The following is a 19,642-nucleotide window of genomic DNA, read 5'->3' as shown; positions in this document are numbered from 1 at the left end:
AAAACCTTACATTTCTCTACATTGAATTTAATCTTGTTGGGTTCACGTCTATCTAGATGCATCTGGATCTTTGCCTTATCTTCTGGGGTGCTGGATATTCCTGCCACATTAGTGTTGTCTTCAGATTTGATTATTTCCGCATTTCTCCCCTCACCCAAATCATTCATGAAGATGCTAAGAGTCCTGGGCCTAAAATGGAACCTGGGGGTCCCCCACTGCTGGTTTCCCTCTAGGCAGACATAATTCCATTGAGGACCACCAGCTGACTCCATCTGGGCATAAGGCTGCCTATCTCATATAGTTTTAGCTTACCAAGAAATAGGTGGTGGTTTACTTTGTCAAAGCCTTTCTGAAATCCAAGTGCTGAATATTATTTGCACTGCCTTTCACTGGTCCACCGATTTAGTAATTTTGGACAAAAAATGAAATAACATTTATTTATGATCTGTTTTTTTATCCTGCATTAGTCCTAATAAGTCATTCATATCTATACTGAATAACAAGCATTCAAATATGTATCTTTCCTTTCCCTGCTTGGTAAGCATAGGTCCTTCTTCTCGTGGCCCCATTGAGCCCAAACCTCCCTCTCCAACAAGGGCTTCGATCAGGGCCAACAGGCTGAGCTCATTTGGAGGGCAATCCATTTTCTCCATCCTATTTCTCTGTTCATTGAGTCAAATGCTGTACTAACATCCAGAAAGCCTGCAAACCTTGTTTTACCTCACTGATACAGATTAGATATTTCATGACCAATTTGAGCCAATAGATGATCATTAACTTATGCATTGTTTCTTCTAAAATCTACATAGCTTTTAACTCTACTTAAAACCTTCTTGTTCTTCTGCAAAGAATGCATTTTTCTCAAGTTTAAGAGGATCATGGCATAAATTTTAGCTACAATATCTGCTAATCCATTTGGTCCATAATTGCTAGAGCCCTTTTTATTCCATATTTTAGTTGCCAACTTCAATCCGAGTGGATAGGGCAGGTCTTGTTTTCTAAAATGAAGATGCCAATAGGGGCCCCAAGAACTAGAGATATTTTTGGATCAATTAAATAGTTGATAGAATGTCTTCTCCAGGGAAGCTATTGTTTGCATTTCAGGCCTTTTATGATTAATCTCAACATGAACATAATGGGGTAGAACATTGACATTTTTGCTAATATGGAGGAAATCAGTTCCTGAATTCCATGCAGAAAATATGATTGCATCTATTGCTCATCTACCATCACCCACCACTTACTTTTACCAGATGGAGAAGAATATACACAAACCTGTGGGACTTTGTAGATACCTCCTAACATTGACATCTGGATAGAGATTTCCTTGCGAGATGAATCAAGAAAAGCCAGAAGGTTGTCCTGTCTTCCACACCTGTAGTTGGGGACATTGGCTTCTCCAGTGGAGAGAATGTCCAGCAAGGCAACTGAAGTGCGGAAAGTGCTCATACAGTTGTCATGGATATTGTAGCCAAGTGTGTGGTTGTACATGAACTGGGAATTCTTGTTGATCAGTTGAATGTTGAAAATTAATCTTAAGCCAAATAAAAAACCATAAATATCCCTATTGTAAAAAATATGTTATTATAATCAACAGCAACAACAAATACTTCTTTCAATATATACTACTCAAAAAAATAAAGGGAACACTCAAAGAACACATCCTAGATCTGAATGAATGAAATATTCTCATTGAATACTTTGTTCTGTACAAAGTTGAATGTGCTGACAACAGCATGTGAAAAGCAACACAATCAGTGTTGCTTCCTAAGTGGACAGTTTGATTTCACAGAGGTTTGATTGATTTGGAGTTATATTCTGTTGTTTAAGTGTTCCCTTTCCTTTTTGGAGCAGTGTATAATCTTCCACATGCCTAGTTAACCAAAAGCAATGATCAGTTACACAAATATGGAAATCGACTGAGGTACGGCAACTACAACTGATTCCCCAATTACTTCAAATAAAATTCATTATTCAAATGATAAATTAAGGATTGAACAGAGATAGGAAAATAATCTGCAGCCTTTTCAGCTTTTTCTCAGACCCCTTTTTGAGTCTCTTTCACAAAATCAGACAAAAACGAGAAGCCGTAGAAATCAAAATCATTCAGGAAATTAGACATATTCACAATATAGGAATAAATGAGAGAAAAACATAAAATAAGGAGAGTTTTAGAAGGGAGGGAGTGCAACTCCATCACCCTAAATGACTTACGGATCAGGAAGAGAAGGAGCCACATTGAACAGCAACTTTGGATGCAACGTTTCACCTCCAGTGGTGACTATACCAATGAGATGGTTTCCTGGGCTGTAAAAGCTCAGTGGTTGTTTTCCATCCTGGTGCTCCAAACTCACTGGGCATTTCCTTCTCAGCTTTCCAGAGACTGGATGGGACAAAAGCAGCACCACAAACAGAAGCAGGAGGTCCATCATCCATGGGGTGACTCAATCAATCTCCTTCCTGTTCCTAAAGAAGAATTCAAAGGATTTACACAAGGTGGGATATTATGCAGTTGCTTTCCTGATTGTAAGACAGCCTCACCTGGAAAGGAGAGAGATGTACATGCAAGAGCACAGACCTCTGCCTGTCCCCAAACTCCCTATTTCTCTGCCCAAAGTCTCCCCTGGAGTATTCAGCCCAAGAGCAGAGCTGAAATGTTGATTGTAATAATTCTACCTCTCAGGAAAGATCCCTGGATAATTCAACTTTGGGGGATTCTCTGGAGAGAAGTGAAAGTGAAATAATCCTTCTATGGCACCTAATGGCAGGGGCAGAAATGGAATTAAATCAGTCATCTTGAATCGAGAGGTTTGGGAGCTCTGTGCTGGAAACTTACCCTGGAGGGAATACATGGCAATTGTGGCTGAAGAAATAAATAAATCTGACATTTGTGGGCATGGAGACAAAATCTCAGGGGCCAGTTAATGCTAGAGCATCTCGCAGGTCTGAAATAGCTGCCTGCTGAGTTAAAGACAACATGGATTGAACTTTATTTTAAAAACTTTATTTTGAAACAAAAAGGCTGATGCAACTTTAGTGGAAAACTAGTTGCCAGAACTTTGAAGAGTTAAAAAAATCTTTCTCTTTTTCACACACACACACACACACAAAAAAACTTTCTCTTTGTCACACAAAGAGACTTTCTCTTTGTCACACACACACACACACAAACAAGGGGGGGGGGGAAACCCAGAGAGAAGTTAGAAAAAAAACTGGCTAGCTTAGCAACCTGAAAATGAGTGGACTTCAACTCCCAGAATTCCACAGTCAGCACTAAGGGAACTTCCTCCCCTGGGCCTTTGAATGCTTTAGCTGTCCCTCTTGTGGCCTGTAGGAGGCAGTCTGGGCTCTGGCTTTTAAATCCTAACTGGCCTTGTCATTTTATCATTTTGCCTCCACCAGTTGGATGAAGCTCTTTCTTCTGCAGCAGCTGATAGGCTGCTGCATTATCTCCCTCGCCAAAAGGCCCCTAGATATTGGTCCCAGCCCTTTCGTCAAAAAATCCACATTCAGCCACAGCCTCTTGGCAACATGGGACACTTTGCCACCATCCAATCAGAATGGTCCTAACAAAATCTTCTGATCGTCCGAGCAGAAATACAAAAATTGGATTTTTATATGCACAATTACACATAAAGACATGAAATTATATTTAATATTATTTAATGTAAGTGTTTCAAGTAAAAAATGCCCAAGGAATCTAATTTCTCTCTGTTCTCTGTAATTGATAGGAAAACAACAGAAAAAATCTCCAACTAATTGCACAAAAGGAAGAGTTCTGCAAAAATTTGGAACAAAGACTGAGAACTGTTAGATAGCAAGTATGCCTTTTCTTCCAGAATTTCATATTAAATTCTCAATAGTCCCCCCCAAACCCCCCCCCAAATACTCTATAATGGTCATGGTTTGACATAACATGAGTTTTTATTGATTAGCTCTTGGGCCATATCAAAGTGCAATGTTCCAGAAATTACAGTGATACCTCTTCTTACGAATGCCTCTTCATACAAACTTTTCAAGATTTGTTTGCCTCTTCTTAAAAAACATTTTCACCTTACGAAACTGAGCCTGGTTGTGTGGGTTCTCTTACTGCGCATGTGCTCTCTACCTGGGTGTGCACTCTCTTACTACAGCATGGATTTCCCCTGCCTTGTGATGGCCACCGCCGGGATTTCCCATTTGCTTGCCACCCCCGCCGGGATTCCCCACCTCATTTTGCTTGCACTGGCAGTCCAGAGGTGGGGAATCCCAGCCGTGGCAAGGACCTGGGTTTCGGCCTCAGACACGGTTCCCTGACTCTCACTGGTGCTGGCGGTTGCTGCCAAAATGGAGGCCAAAAATGTTTTCTTTCACTCAGCGGCATCTCGGCTGCTCCTTCCAGTCCAGATCCTTCTGTATCTCAGGCAGGCAGTGGCAGCTGGTGCGGCTCGGCAGAAAGCAAATGCCGAAGCCATCTGGAGTGGGCCACCTTCGGAAGGGGGGGATGCTTGAGAGGGGGAAGCTTGAGACCATCCTTGAGAAATGCTGCCAGGAAGAAGGAAGAGGTGTTGGTCCTGAATCCTTGTGTGCACTGCATTGGGGCAGCTCTGCCCGGCCGGGTTACTGCTCCTCACCCTGGAACTCTCAACGTGGCAGGAGAGCGAGTGAGCAAGTTAGCGAGCAAGAGAGATGAGCCGTGGTGTCCTTATAGTGGGCAGGAAACCGAGCGTGCAAGAGAAATGAGCCTTCTCCAGTGGTTGTTGGGAGATCGGGCCGGAGGAGCAGTAGCCTGGCCAGGCAGAGTTGCCCTGCTGCAGCACGCAAGAGAATTTGGGACCAACTCCTCCTCCTTTGCATGGCCGGAGAAGGGTAGTTTCTCTTGCTCGCTCTCTTGCTCGTTACAAGGACACTGCAGCTCGTCTCTCTTGCTCACTCACTTGCTCTCCTGCCAGCTGCAAAGACAGGGAGGCATGGCGTCAGGACTTTCTTCCCACGGTGTCCTTGTAGTGGGCAGGAGAGTAAATGAGCCTTCTTTGGCCACCTGAAGGAAGAGGAGTTGGTCCTGAATTCTTGTGTGAGCTGCAGCGGGGCAGCTCTGCCCAGCCAGGCTACTGCTCCTCCCACCGGAGCTCCCAACGACCACTGGAGAAGGCTCATTTCTCTCTCACACACTTGTTTCTAGCAGTTTTGATGGGGTGAATTACCCCTGTCTCTGGAGTCCCCCCACCCAATGTCCCTCTGCGGAGGTATTGGGAGTTAATCAGCTGGGTCACAGGAAAACGGCATTTTTGGTTGGAACGCTTGGCATCAGAGGGTATGCTGGGTGAAGGACCTGCAAGTAGAGGTTGGGCCGGCTGCAGCCATGGAGGAGGAGGCCCAGGAGAGGAGAGAGGAGGCCAGGGAGTATGTCGAGCAATAATGGAGTCAGCCTTCCTTCTATAAATACTGGTGGCTGGGTGTGGTTTGATGGCTCCGCAATTGCCTGCTGTGTAGAAACTTCCTGGTGAGTCAGTGGGGTAACATCTGGGGTCGTTGATGTAGCTGAGGTATGCTATACCAGATCAGGATATCATGTGTAATCTACAACCATTAACTAATCAGTATACCTCAGATATATATAGTGGTCCTGGGCTGGGCCTAGAGGCAAAAAAGGAGCTGTGACGTTCCTTAAAATATACCAGGGTGATCTGACATAAAAAAACATATACCCCCTCCCTGGTACAGAGCTGGAAGGGTTCTGATCTGATAGCTCTAACTGCTAGTTCTCTGCTTTACAAGGCAGAGTTCACCAGATCGAATCCCAGTAAAGGAAAGGGTGTGGCTAGCTGATGAGGCCAGAACAAGGCCGAAATGGGACCATCCTAGTCTCCCTTAATTTTAAAATTCCAGCTAAAAACATTTAACATATATATATATATATATATATATATATATATATATATATATATATATATACATACACATACATACACACACACACACACACACACACACACACACATATATATACATACATATATATATATTTGTTTTCGTAGATTTTCAGGGGTATATGTATGTAGATTGTTCTGAGTTTGGGTTTTGCCCCGTGTAATATTTTGAATGTCTATGCGACGTTTTGTTGAAATTACTTATTTATTTATTTATTTATTCGATTTTTATGCCGCCCTTCTCCTTAGACTCAGAGCGGCTTACAACATGTTAGCAATAGCACTTTTTAACAGAGCTAGGCTATTGCCCCCACAATCCGGGTCCTCATTTTACCACCTCAAAAGGATGGAAGGCTGAGTCAACCTTGAGCTGGCAATGAGATTTGAACCACTGACCTTCAGATCTACAGTCAGCTTCAGTGGCCTGCAGTACAACACTCTACCTGCTGTGCCACCCCGGCTCATCTTTATGTTCACCATCATCAGGCTGAAGTTGTAAGCTTCGTGCTGCTGTAAATATAATTTGTTTGCAACTACCATTTGTTCCTTATAAATAGTGGTGGGGATGGAGATTTGGTTTGAATGTAGCAAATAGATTGGGTGGCTGTGTTTTAATGATTTGATTGGTTGGTGGAATCACATTTAGTTGAAGGATTGAGATGGTGATGATTGTGACATATATATATTTCCATTAAATATTTGCCACCTCTTTATTTTCCATCATATTTAATTTGTGCTTCTTAAAATCCATCATACTTTTAATCTTTTTTTATTTAGCATATCTTTTTGAAGCTTTTTATCTAGTTCTTTGTACTCTTCTTCTAGGTTTTTTCTTAACATCTTTAACTTTGTTTCTTTCTTTTACTTGTATATTTCATAAGTAAGTCTCTTAAATATGATTTAGCTATATCCCATACTATTTGTAATGAGATATTCCTCTTTTTGTTTTCTTTAAAAAAAGAATTGCATTTCTTTTTCTGTAAATTGTTGAAATTCTTTTTCATTCAATATTTCTTGATTAAAAGTCCATCTGGATTTTTTCTTTCATCCTTTCCAAGTGGTTGTTATCAGACTGTAGTCAGCTCATGTGCACGTTTCAGTATTTTTATGTTGTATATTAGATAACAAATCTAGTGACATCCATAAAATATCTATTCCTGACCATGACATGTGTCTGGAAGTGTAGAATGTGTATTGTTTTTTCATTGGAAATTTACCTCTCCATACATAAAATATTGAATTAATCTAGAATTATTTTGGTAATGTCTTTTGTCATTTTATAGTCCAATTCAACCTCTACAATAACATTAAAATCTATTTTAAGGAGGTTTTAAGGTTTTGAGGAGGCAGCATTAGATAAATAGCATGTATCTAAAATAAAGAATTGTAAATATAGAAATGAATTAAAAATAATAAGTTTAGAAGAGATGCCAACAGTTTTAAAACGTATGGGAACAAGGTATCAGTCTGTTAAACATGAGATGAATTAGGAGAAGAATCACTCAGGGAAAGGTAAAGAAGGAGAAAGGAGAGAGAAGGAATGGAGTGAAACAGGAAAGTGGGAGAGAAGGAGTAAGAAGGTAGAGGGATAAGAGATGGTGATAGAGTGAGGGAGGAAGGGGAGTGTAAAGGAATGAAGAAAAAACAGACTGATGAACAATAATACAAAACAGGTGCAAATTTTAATCACATGACCATGTGGATGCTGCAATGGTCATAAATGTGAAAAATGGTCATAAGTTACCTTTTTTGTACTGTTGTGCTTGAATGATAATCAGCTAATGCATGTGCATGGGCTAACAATTCTACTAGAGAAGGCTTATTTGTCTTATACAAAGTTTATGTAATGGAGATAAGAAGCAGTAGAGTGAGTGTCACAAGAAGACCCTGTAGAACAAGGCTACAGTCTTGAGAAAATTGGCTGAATAACCTCCAGTTCATGAGAAAAACATTCATTGAATCAGAAGAGCAAGGAATGGTCTATTCAGAAACACATGAACTGTATGTTGTGCTGAATTTTCTTGATGATATATATTACATGTTGGTATGAAATGAAATATAAAGTACTTTCTTATCTAAAATCTTATGAGATATATTTAAGAGGAATTTTTTTCTTTTTATAATCTTAGCCAGATCCCCACAAAATGCTGATGTGAGTAAAAAGTGTTTTAGCATAATTGTTGGCTTTATATCTAATGTAAACCACTCTGCCTTTCAATTATTTCTAATTGTGGGAGATGAAATAATATTCTTTAGATTTTATTAAAGCATTTGCCATAGAACATAGGAAACTTTGGTGCAAGAAAATATTTTTAGGGACCTCAAGGTGAATTTTTTTTTAAAAAAGTTGTGTTTTCTTACTCCTCACAAAACATACATAAAATAAATAACATGATCTGTTCATATTCTATTTTGTGAAAAATTGTAAAAAAATTAATGTGGCAGCCTCAAAAAAACACTTTCAACAATTTCAACAACTAAATTTATATTTTATTGCAAATCACTCTAATATTACTTTCATTGACATTTGGTCATTAAAAAAATAGAACATAATAATTAGCCAATTATTATCTCAACAAAACAAAATAATTATCACCTATGTGAATCACCATGTTATTTTAGCTAGGCAAAAATACAAAATGCACAGAAGAAAATTATATTCAGAAACAGTCAAGATATCAGGGTTTCTATCCTCTGCTCTCTTCTTCCAGAGTAGCTATTCAAATCTGGATGGAATTCAGGATACAATTTTGCACTTATGTGGATCTTCAAATAGAAAACTGTATTCTCATTTGGTGCATTCTCAGATCTGAACTTCGGATCAATCTGTAGATGAAGAATTGAATTATCTGTACTTCCTGATCAGTAGGATGGAAGGCAAACCATTTTCACAATAAGAAAAGCATGAAGATGCTTTTCCTCATGTTTTTGGTGCATAAAATTCTTATTAAGAGCTGCCCTGCAAATGATGTTTTCTTTGTTCCACATGAGTGGTACCAGCCTGGTAACTTCATCGTTGGTGGCATGACATCTCTCATGGGTTACCACTTTTTTGAAATTAAATTTAGAGAAAACCCTTCTATAAAACCTTATGACGTACCAATGTAATATTTTTTCTCTTTCTCATGTTACCTAGATTTTCAAAAATATGACTAAAAAGTTGTTTGTGCACAAATGCATGGTTTTTAATATAATCCATGCCTTTCTTCCAATTGTATCATATTATGAAAGAAGAAATAACCTGCTTTACATTATTTTAGAGTCGTTCACATGAAATGAACAAAATTTCAGTTATTTCCTGAGATAAAGATAATTTTTAGAAAGATTTCACATTATTTCTCCTCACAAAATGTACATAGAGAGGCACAATTTTTACAGAGGCATAATTGGGAATGTATTAACAAAGTGCATAGCCGACAGGGGTGGGCTACTGCCCGGATGGGGGGAACTCAAGTGGGGTAGTGAAATTGGAGCTCCACCTCAGAGCACCCAATTTGCACTGAAAGATGTTGAAAGGAAATGCAGGGTGTCCTGCATATGCCACACCCACAGTATGGTAGTAAAAAATTTGGTAGCCCTTCACTGATTACAGGTTTATTTTGGTGACAGCAATGCCTCAGATAGAAAGCCCATTCAGAGAATGAAAAGGACAGCCGAGAAGCTGGCTTCCTGTTATTCAGGATACTGTTGATAAGCACTATATGTTTACTGCTCAATTCTTTTTCTTACCAAGTACATGTATTCATCCGAACTAGGCTGTATTGTTTCTCTGTGCCATATAATATATGTGGGTATAGACATGATTTTGTATTTATTTATTTGTTTTGTTATATTTATGTAGTATATAGTGGAGGTAGTGACACTTTGAGAGCTGTATGTAACAAAATTTCACTTTATTGTATGCCAATTAGAATACATTCAAAATGACAAATAAAGTTATTCTAAGTTCTAAAAAAATACAGGAAATAATTGATTTCCGCAGAATCTGTTCATATACCACTTTCTGAAAACATCATAGAAAATAAATATAGTACTTTGAAAACAGTCTCCATGTTGTAGTACATATTTGTTGGAAATCATAAATGAAGATTTTCTGGGATAAAAATAATTTTTAGAAAGATTTGGCATTATCTCTCCTCACAAATCATACATAGAGCAAATAAGTCATACCTCTTGAATCTGTTCACAAACCATTTTTAAAACATCATAGAAAATATACTTGTTTGAAAAAGTGGCTACTTTTATTTGTTGAAGTACATATTTCTCAGATGTCATGGAAATGTGTAAAATCAATTTGAACTCTGTAAAAATTACCAATAAAGGAGAATATTTTAGTTCAGGATAGAAATGAGGGACCCTTGGTGTTCTCTGTGATGTGTTGTTTTCTTGCAGATGTTTCATTCTGCAAACTACATAACATTATCTGTGCAGGGCAGTGATGATATTACCTATTGGAATAATGAAATGTCTGCAAAAAGCCAGCAAACTCAGACAGCACGAAGGATTCTTTGCAGAAAATATTAAGAAAGTTAGAAAAAGTGGTTTTCTTTTTACTACTATCAAAAAAGAAGTCTTATTCATACAGAAATGATGTCCCCTTATAACAATTGTCAATTTTTTCTTTCAAATTGGTAATTTAAATTATTTGCAGTGTAGTAACCAAATTCTACCAGCACATCCTCGCATTGGCCTTTGCTGTAAAGGAGATCAATGAAGACTCCCAGATTTTACCTAATGTGACGCTTGGGTTCCACATCTATGACAGTTACTACAATTCAAGAATGACCTATTGCACCACTTTGGACCTACTTTTCAAATCCCAGGAATTTGTCTCTAACTACAAGTGTGATAGTGAAAAGAATCTCATAGCTATCATTGGAGGACTGGATTTTGTCACATCATCTCATGTTGCTGAAATTACAGGATTCTTCAAAATTCCACAAGTAAGTTATGAAAGGGCCAAAGGGAAACACATTATATTTAGTTTTGGTCACTGCACTAAAAAAAAAATCACTGAAACATTAGAAAAGGTGCAAAAGAGAGCAAACAGGATGAGAAGAGAACTGGAAACTAAAACGTACAAAGAGAGGCTGCAGGAACTGGACATGGATAGTCTAGCAAAGAGAAGGACTAGGGGAGACATGATATCAGTCTTCCAATACTTGAGGGGCTGCACACAGAGAAGGGGGTCGGGTTGTTTTCCAAAGCACCAGAAAGCCAGACAAGGAACAATGTATGGAAGTTAACCAAAGAGAGATTTAACCTAAAAACAAGGAGGAAATTTCTAATGGTATGAGCAATCAAGCAGTGGAACAGTTTGCCTGCAGAGGTTGTGAACACTCCAACACTTGAGACTTTCAAGAAGAGATTGGACTGTCATTTGTCTGGGGTGATGTAAATTTCTGCTCGAGCAGGAGGGTCAATTAGATGACCTACAAGGATGCTTTGAGAGAGAGATGGCAGAGGGAGGGACCGAGGGAGAGAGAGAAATATTCTATTCTTGGTGTTCTTTTGTATTAATTAAGAACCATTAAAGATAAACTTTTATATTTAGATGTTCTCCTTGACCTATTGGTTAGCATAATTTTGAAAGTAAAATGCCCAATATAAAAAGTGGGCATCCACAGACATTGCATACCTGAGGAACGATTTGAATGTAGTATTCTTTGCTTCTATCAAAACAATTGATCAATGATATGTGTTTGAAATAATTCCAATAAATTCCTTTCCATAATTATACTTAGAAGAATTTCAGGAAACTAATTCATTCCTTGCATGTATTTTATATTAAAAATTAGAAAGGAAAATCAGATTTTATCGAACAACTCAAGGGAATACTACTCCACTTTCTTGCAGCTGACATATGGCTCATTACCCCAAGAGGAATTTGAGACCAGTAAACTCTCTTCACTTTATTACATGGTCCCCAAAGAGGACCATCAGTACATTGGGATTATCCAACTGCTTCATCATTTCAAGTGGTCATGGATTGGAATATTTGCTGTTGATAATGACAATGGAGAAAATTTCTTACATAAAATGCAGCCCTTACTTTCAGAGAATGGAATCTGCTCATCATTCATAGAAAGGCTTTCGCAATTAATCCACGTGGAACACATTCCAGAATTATATCAAACTTTGTTTAATATTACCATGAATTGGATAAGTGGCAGAGCCAATGCATTTCTTGTCTATGGAGAATCAGTAACAATTATGTGGCTGAGAATTTTGACATTTATAATAGATCCTGGAAGCAAGGAAACTGCATTATTTAGAAGGGTGTGGATCATGACTGCACAGATTGATTTCATATTATCAGGATTTCAAATCAGCTGGGATCTCCACATGTTCCATGGGTCTATTTCTTTCACTGTTCATTCAAGAGCAGTTGCAGGTTTCAAGGAATTTCTTCAGACTATAAATCCTCTTTCAGTCTCTAGAGATAGGTTTCTGCAGGAAATTTGGGAACAAGCATTTGATTGTTCACTTCCAAAACCAGAATTAGAAGAAATGCATAGTAAGCCGTGCACAGGGGAAATGAAGCTTGAGGATCTCCCTGGACCTGTCTTTGAAATGGAGATGACTGGCCAAAGCTACAGCATCTACAATGCTGTTTATGTTGTGGCTTATGCTTTGCAGGCTCCAAGCACACTGCATTTCAATAGAAAAAAAACTATGAGGAATAAAAATCCTGACCTTCCACATCTCCAGCCTTGGCAGGTATTCTCTTTATATTGGACTCTGCTTTTCAATAAGCAGTTTGATGTAAAATTATGTTTTGATTCCATTGCAGAATGCCTTAATGTTTTCTGCATGTGGAATCAAGTATGTGAAAACAATCTAGAGAGGATGGGCATGGCTACCAGTGAAAAACTACAGAACTCTAGAACTTTCTGTAGAAAAGTGCTGAATTCAAGTTATTTTTTAAGATCTCTAAGGCCATAATCTTCCTGTAGGGAAGACAAAGAACTGGAGCATAGGCTGGTGCAAACATGGAACTGTATTATTCCTGGAAGACTGGTGAAGAGCTTCAGACTGGGTGGTTTGAAAGACAGTCATGGCAAGCTGTCAATTCCTTCCTCTTGGAAGGAAAAAAGAAAGCCATGTGAATCACCTGGGTGAGTTCTATCTACTTTTGGCTTGTATGCAAAGTGATTTTAAGTGGTTCCTCCTTTGAAGAAGAATATCATATAAAGAAATGTTTGGCAAGGAAAAGTGAAGAGGTATGGAATAATGGTTGCCCTTTCACAGCAATTAAAAACTAAGAAGAATGAGGATCCAAAAAAGTAATTGATTGAATAAGCTAATATTATGAAGATTAAATTACATATTGGTTGAAAGCAAATTGGAATTAGTATTATATTATTTACTTTCTTTTTTAAATTATGATTGTGAAAAGTGGAACTTTTTTGGACAAAAGTTAAGCTGCAGGGCCATTTAGCAGCAAAAAAAAAGAAAAAAGTAGAAAGGGAAAAGAAAAATAATAATAATGACCTTGACAATTTTGGTAAACAACAGGTGGAATTTTTTTTGTTTCTTCTCTTTATATATCGGCTTGCAAGCTCTTTCATTGTTGCTCTTTCATTGTTACTCTCTCAAAATAAGGTTTTTTAAAAGCACTAACCAGGGGATAAAATGAGGTGCTGAAACTCAACAGATTAAGGATGCTAGCCAGATAAATATCTGGTAAGCAGATTCTTTTCCCTATTGTCCTCCCCAAAAACTGATATTTCAAAATGTGGAAGAAGAGAAAGGAGAGAACTTGGCAGTAATAGAGAAAATGAAAAAGGAATGGTGGATTAGAAGCCAAGAGGAGAAACAACCAAAAGAGATGACTGAAGAAGAGGAAAGAGAAGCAAGAGAAGGAACTTGAACTAAAGAGATAAAAGAACAAAGAGAGATAAGAGTGACTAGAGCAACTAAAACCTTAAATAAATGAATTCTTACCGAAAAGGCAGATAGGAGACAATATGGTAACAATATCCAGTAGAAACAGGCCCAAGATTAATGAGACAAGTAGAGTAATATGGAGAAGTGGTGGGACTGAAAATCAATAAAAATAAAACACAAAAAATAGTAAAAAAAAAAAAAGGGATGGAAAAACAAAAGAATAAAATAGTGGAGCAGCTAGGCATACACATAAACAAGAAAGTTAAATATATGCGTATCCAATCATCAGCCAAATGTGCAACAATAAAATAATATAATTATTATAAATTGAGAAATAAAATTGAGACTGACTTAGATAAGAGGAAAAACCTACAACTATCACTAATGGGGAAAAAAGCTTTAATCAAAATGAATATTTTGACAAACATTTTATTTTTATTCCAGACAATACTGATAAAACTGGAGAAAAAAATAGGATTGAATAAAATAATATGGAAATATATGAGGCAAGGGAAGAAAGCAAGAATAAATGTTAAAACGTTGCAGGATACAAGACTTAGAGGGGGGTTAGGGCTACCGAACTGAGATATGTATCAAGTGGCAGTGCTAACATGGTTGAAGGAATGGGTTTAATTGAGAAATGTAAGGTTGTTTTAATTTTGGAAAATCAGAACTGGGTGAGATACTGATAGGAACAGGTGAAAAAATGATTTAAAAAACCACAAATAACTACTTGCTACAGGTAAAAATGGAAGAAGCAGTAAAAGAAACAATGATAGCTTGAGCAACAATTGATTAAATGATTGAATTAGAAAAATGGCAACAGCTATGGGAAAGAAATTACAAATTAAGAATGGCAATAGAAAATAAAGAAAATTCATATAAAATATTTTATAGAAGGTACATGTCACTGGAGAAAATGTTGGAAGTGTCATCAAATTCCATGATCTTATTATCATATGTGGTGGACATGCACAAAAGCAAGACATTTTTGGATTATAATACAAATGTGGTTTTAAAAAATGTTAAAATGTAAGGTAGAATTAAGCCCAGAAATATTCCTATTTGGTATCTTACCAGAAAAATAAAATAAAGAATATACTTATTTGACTATACATGTAGTAAAAGCAAGAATTGTATTTGTGCAAAATTGGAAAACATTGAATATACCTGAAGGAGGACACATACATTTTTTTTAAAAAAATGTGCAGAATTGAACATAGACTAAAAATTAACAAGGAATCGTTATATTACAAGACATGGTAAAGATTTATGAATGGTTGGAAAAAAATATGAATGAATAGAGGGAAAATAGGAATTAAGGAGAAATTATAATAATAATAATAATAATAATAATTATTATTATTATTATTATTATTAATTGGATTTGTGTACAGATAACACACTTGAATTGGAAGAGGGAAAGGGAAATAAAGAAAAGTTATACTGGAAATACATATATTAAAAATGGAATTTATTATTGAGTGAGAAATGTGAAGAAGAAATAGAAAAGAAAATTGATGTTAAAAAGTAATGAATTGAGACTGTTAGAAAACCATATCAAGATTAATTAAAATAAAAGAACACAACAATAGAAGAGAAGAGGAAGAAGAAGATGAAGAGGGAAGAAGAAAGCGGGAGGAGGTTAAGGAGGGGAAAAGAGAATAGAAGAGAAGAGACGAGGAGGAAGGAGGAAAGCAGTAGGAGAAAGAAAAGGGATGTGGAGGAAGGTAGAAGGGAGGGAAAGAAAAGTAAGAGGGGTAGAGGGAGGAGAAGAGGGAGAAGGGTTGTAGGAAAGGAAAAAAAGGAGTTTTTGTCTGCTCCAAAATAGCGCCGCCGGACTTACCAACCGGTGCCTTTTGCAGGAGGGCTCGGGGAGACCGGACACATGGCGTAGCCGCCATGTTGTTTTCGGCCGAAGTCTCGCGAGATCGCTAGACTTTGGCCGACGATCAGGCCAGAATGGTACAAGATGACGTGTCCGGGCGGGGCCCGCCAGCCCTATAAAAGGGCGTGCAGGCCCGGGCTCAGCCTTTTTGCCCGGACATCGTCGTGAGCAGACACCCGCCCGCCCTCCCTATTTTTCAGTGTGCTATTATGGGTCACCCTAGGGGGCCGAATAGGAATTTTTAGCGGTCTGGCCTTTTAGCCGGACCCTTTTTTTCGCCTATTCCACACTGTGGAGAAGGATAAGCGGTTAGGGGGTGCTTGCACCTGTTAGGTTAATTGGCTTGCCTTTGGTCATTTGGGTAGGCAGGTTAGGGGTGGAAAACTGGGTGGTGGTTTAGCAACTGCGTGTTCTCCATTGGGCATCTTTGGGGATGATTGATAGGTTCTATCCAAGCTTGTGGTTTTGACGACCTGAGCAGTTGGGGGGAACCTGTCTTTGGGTCCCGCACATTTAAGACCCCTGTTAGGTGTTAGCCGGCGGGACCTCCCACATGCAAGTGCATGGCAGGGTCTCAGGTGAGGGAGGGGTCCCTCACCTGGACTAGCATGGAGCTACGCCCATACGTTGCCCCAGAAGTTTATTTTACATCATTTTCCGCCCCGGAAGCAATTGTTTGACCCTGCAGGTCCATTGTTTGGGTCATAGTTAGTTATGTTAATTATGCTAATTTAATTAAATAAATTATGCAAATTTATTTTAATAAAAAATGACCCAGTTTTAAATCCAGCTCTTGTGTCCGTGTCGTTACTCCGTCTCTTCTGCAAATAATCATTTCTCCAAGACGTTTCTATGTGGTTTGTGAATCTTTAATGGGAAACAAACTGAACTATCTTGCATCTCTCTTTGGAGTAATGCTTGATTCACAAATTCTAAAATTTGGTCAAAGGACATCATCACAAAATGTCAAAGAACTTTTAATCAAAAAGGAAAGATAATAATTAATCACAGAAATTTAATATTCTAGGAATAGGAAAAATGAGTGAATGAAACTTGGAAATGGTTTTCTCTTTTTCATTATATGGTTTTTATTTCCTTCTCTTTTTTATTCCTTTTCAAGTAGCTCCATCCATTTCTTCAAGGCATTTCTTTTAACAATTCAGCAAGGGAAAGAATTTTCCTGAATGAGAAAAGGGAAGCAACTGGTGGATTCGACATCACCAACTTTATCACTTTTCCAAACAAATCCTTTCAGAAACTTAGAGTTGGAAAGATAGATCTACAGGCTCCAAAAGGAAAGGAATTATTCATTGATGAAGATATAATTAAATGGCACCCAGCTTTTAACCAGGTTTTGAATTATTGATTTCACTTCAATCCATTATGATCCATGCCTTAATCCATTATGATTCCATATTAAACATAATCCTCTTAGAAATGTAATTTCTATTTTTTAAAAACAAAACAAAACAATGGCATCTTTCAAATGTTGTGGATGGTCAAGTATTCCTCAAATGGACAAATATGATATTAAATGGTGGGATTTCATATTTGGTGAAATCAGAAGAGTAGACATGTTTGCATGAGATTGTCAATATGTGTAATTATTTATTTACCCTGCTCTTTAGAGAAGAGTTTTTCTGCATCGTTGTAATTTCTACAATATTTAAAGTTGTTGACGAAGTTGTCAAATTCTGTGTCCTTTTGGGAAGTCAATAATCATGCCATTCCATTATGAAAAAAAAATGTTTTAAAACTGTTTGAAAAACTTCCTTTCCAAAACATTTTCATGTTTATCATTAGGTTCTTCCATTTTCTCAATGCAATGACCCTTGTTTCCCTGGATCCTGGAAGAAAGGGATTGAGGGAAATCAGTTCTGCTGCTATGACTGTGTTCTGTGTCCTGAAGGGAAGATTTCAAATCAAAACGGTACAAAATGTACAAATTCTACCACATTTCATTAGTCTTTAGCAAACTACATGGAAATGATGTGATGTTCCATCCCCATAGTTCTGGTTTAATTTGAATGGTCTGTGAAGTAATCTGATCTAAGAGATTTTTAATTTTTTGCCAGTATTTTTTTGTGTTCTTACAAGTCCCCCAAATGTGATAATAAGTTCCGGGTTGCTTTCTGGATTTCTAGAAGAGTGGTGACATATTTGGGAATATTTTGGAGATGCAAAATAGGAATGAAACCAACTTCTACAAGGCCTGGGAGAAATGGTACCATTGGCTAAGACAAAAAAATTCCTAAATATTATTTAAAAGGAAGATTGTTCAACAACGATTTCATATACTGGCAACACACTATGAAATGAAAACGAACTTTTCCCATAACTTACAAAAGACATTGATTGACACAAACTTTAGACACACAATTGACATTATGAACAAAACCCTAAAATATTGACTGCATGGACAAGAACATGCCTGTTAGATAAACACCAAAAATATCTACAAAAATTAAACTAACACCATACAGTGAACTAACAAAAATCAAAGGAAATTTACACCAACTACATATTTAAATAAGAGGTCATATATTATGGAAGTGCCAGCTAAATAGCTGCCATGTCTTCTCCTTTTCTCATTTCTTTCTCAATCCCCCTTTTCTTTTTTCTTTCCCCTAGACTCCCCCTTTCTACTGTATCTTTCCTATGCTCTCGCTTTCTTCCTTTTCTCCTTTCTTCTATTTCTGTCATAATACAACATATGATTGATATGTCATGTATTGTATTTATATTTTTCTCTGTTTCATTTTTAACACATATATTTAATAAATATATTTATTTAAAAAAATAATGTGATTTTCAATAATTTGGAAGGCCTAGATGACAAATTTCTTGATTTTCCTTCCAGACATGGATGACTGTTTTCAATGTTCAGAAGATCATTATCCGAATAAAGAAAAGAAAGGATGTATCTTAAAAGCAGTTGTGTTTCTAACATTTGAAGAACCATTAGGAATTTGTTTAGCCTCAGCAGCTCTTGGTTTATTTTTCCTAACTTCATTGGTACTTGGAACTATTTTTAAACATAGGGATACTCCTATTGTCAAGGCCAACAACCGGTCCTTAACCTACACACTACTTGTCTCTCTTCTGCTATGTTTTCTCTCCTCTTTGTTCTTTCTCAGCCAGCCTGGCCAAGTAATCTGCCTTCTCCGACAATCAATGTTTGGCATTACTTTCTCATTGTCTATTTCTAGTGTTCTGGCCAAAACCATCACTGTTGTTCTGGCTTTCATAGCTACTAAACCAGGATCTCAGATGAGGAGATGGGTGGGGAAAAGAATGGGTGTTTGTATTGTTCTTTCTTGCTCTCTCTTCCAGGTATGTATCTGTATTCTTTGGTTGTTGACATTTCCTCCATTCCCTGAGTTGGACATACACTCAGAGCTCCAAGAAATGATTTTACAGTGCAATGAGGGGTCAGCCTTCTTCTTCTACTGTGTCTTGGGCTACATGGGTGTCTTGGCCATTGCCAGCTTTATTGTGGCTTTTCTTGCCCGTAAATTGCCCGACAGTTTTAATGAAGCCAAGTTCATCACCTTCAGCATGTTGGCCTTCTGCAGTGTGTGGATCTCTTTCTTTCCGGCCTATCTGAGCACAAAAGGAAAAGCCATGATAGCTGTGGAGGTTTTCTCCATCTTGTCCTCCAGTGCTGCATTATTGGGATGTATATTCCTGCCCAAATGCTACATCATTGTTTTCCGGCCTCACCTCAACCACAGGAAGCAACTCACAAAAAGAAATTAGTACTTAATGTAATATTTCTGGCTCAGATAAATTCCTGAAAAAAGAAATAAAAAGAATTCAGTCTGTAAAAAAACATATATAAAGTTGTAGGAACATTTTTTTTACTTTTCTCAAAGAAAGATTTGTGTAAAAACAATGCTGGGAAAAAATAGAAAATCTGTTTGCTGTCTAAGAAAGTATTTATAAAACATATAGG

The 19,642-nt window shown here is 37.5% G+C and overlaps 2 protein-coding genes across 2 annotated transcripts in view; one reads left to right on the top strand and one right to left on the bottom strand.

The window, feature by feature from the left end:
* LOC139154299 (uncharacterized) overlaps window positions 1-19,642 on the bottom strand; it is a 1,065,525-nt gene that overhangs the window by 532,061 nt on the left and 513,822 nt on the right. The gene's annotated exons all lie outside the window — the stretch shown is intronic.
* Window positions 8,970-19,446, top strand: LOC139153682 (vomeronasal type-2 receptor 26-like). The gene is made up of 6 exons (XM_070727943.1): window positions 8,970-9,013; window positions 10,561-10,852; window positions 11,766-12,629; window positions 16,811-17,038; window positions 17,491-17,617; window positions 18,548-19,446. The coding sequence occupies exons 2-6, from the start codon at window positions 10,691-10,693 to the stop codon at window positions 19,444-19,446; spliced, it is 2,280 nt and encodes a 759-aa protein (XP_070584044.1). The 5' UTR covers window positions 8,970-9,013; window positions 10,561-10,690.

Source organism: Erythrolamprus reginae, chromosome Z (assembly GCF_031021105.1).
Source record: "Erythrolamprus reginae isolate rEryReg1 chromosome Z, rEryReg1.hap1, whole genome shotgun sequence".
Taxonomy (NCBI): Eukaryota; Metazoa; Chordata; class Lepidosauria; order Squamata; family Dipsadidae; genus Erythrolamprus; species Erythrolamprus reginae.
The sequence above is the reverse complement of the archived record's forward strand: the minus strand, read 5'-3'. Positions and strand labels throughout refer to the sequence as shown.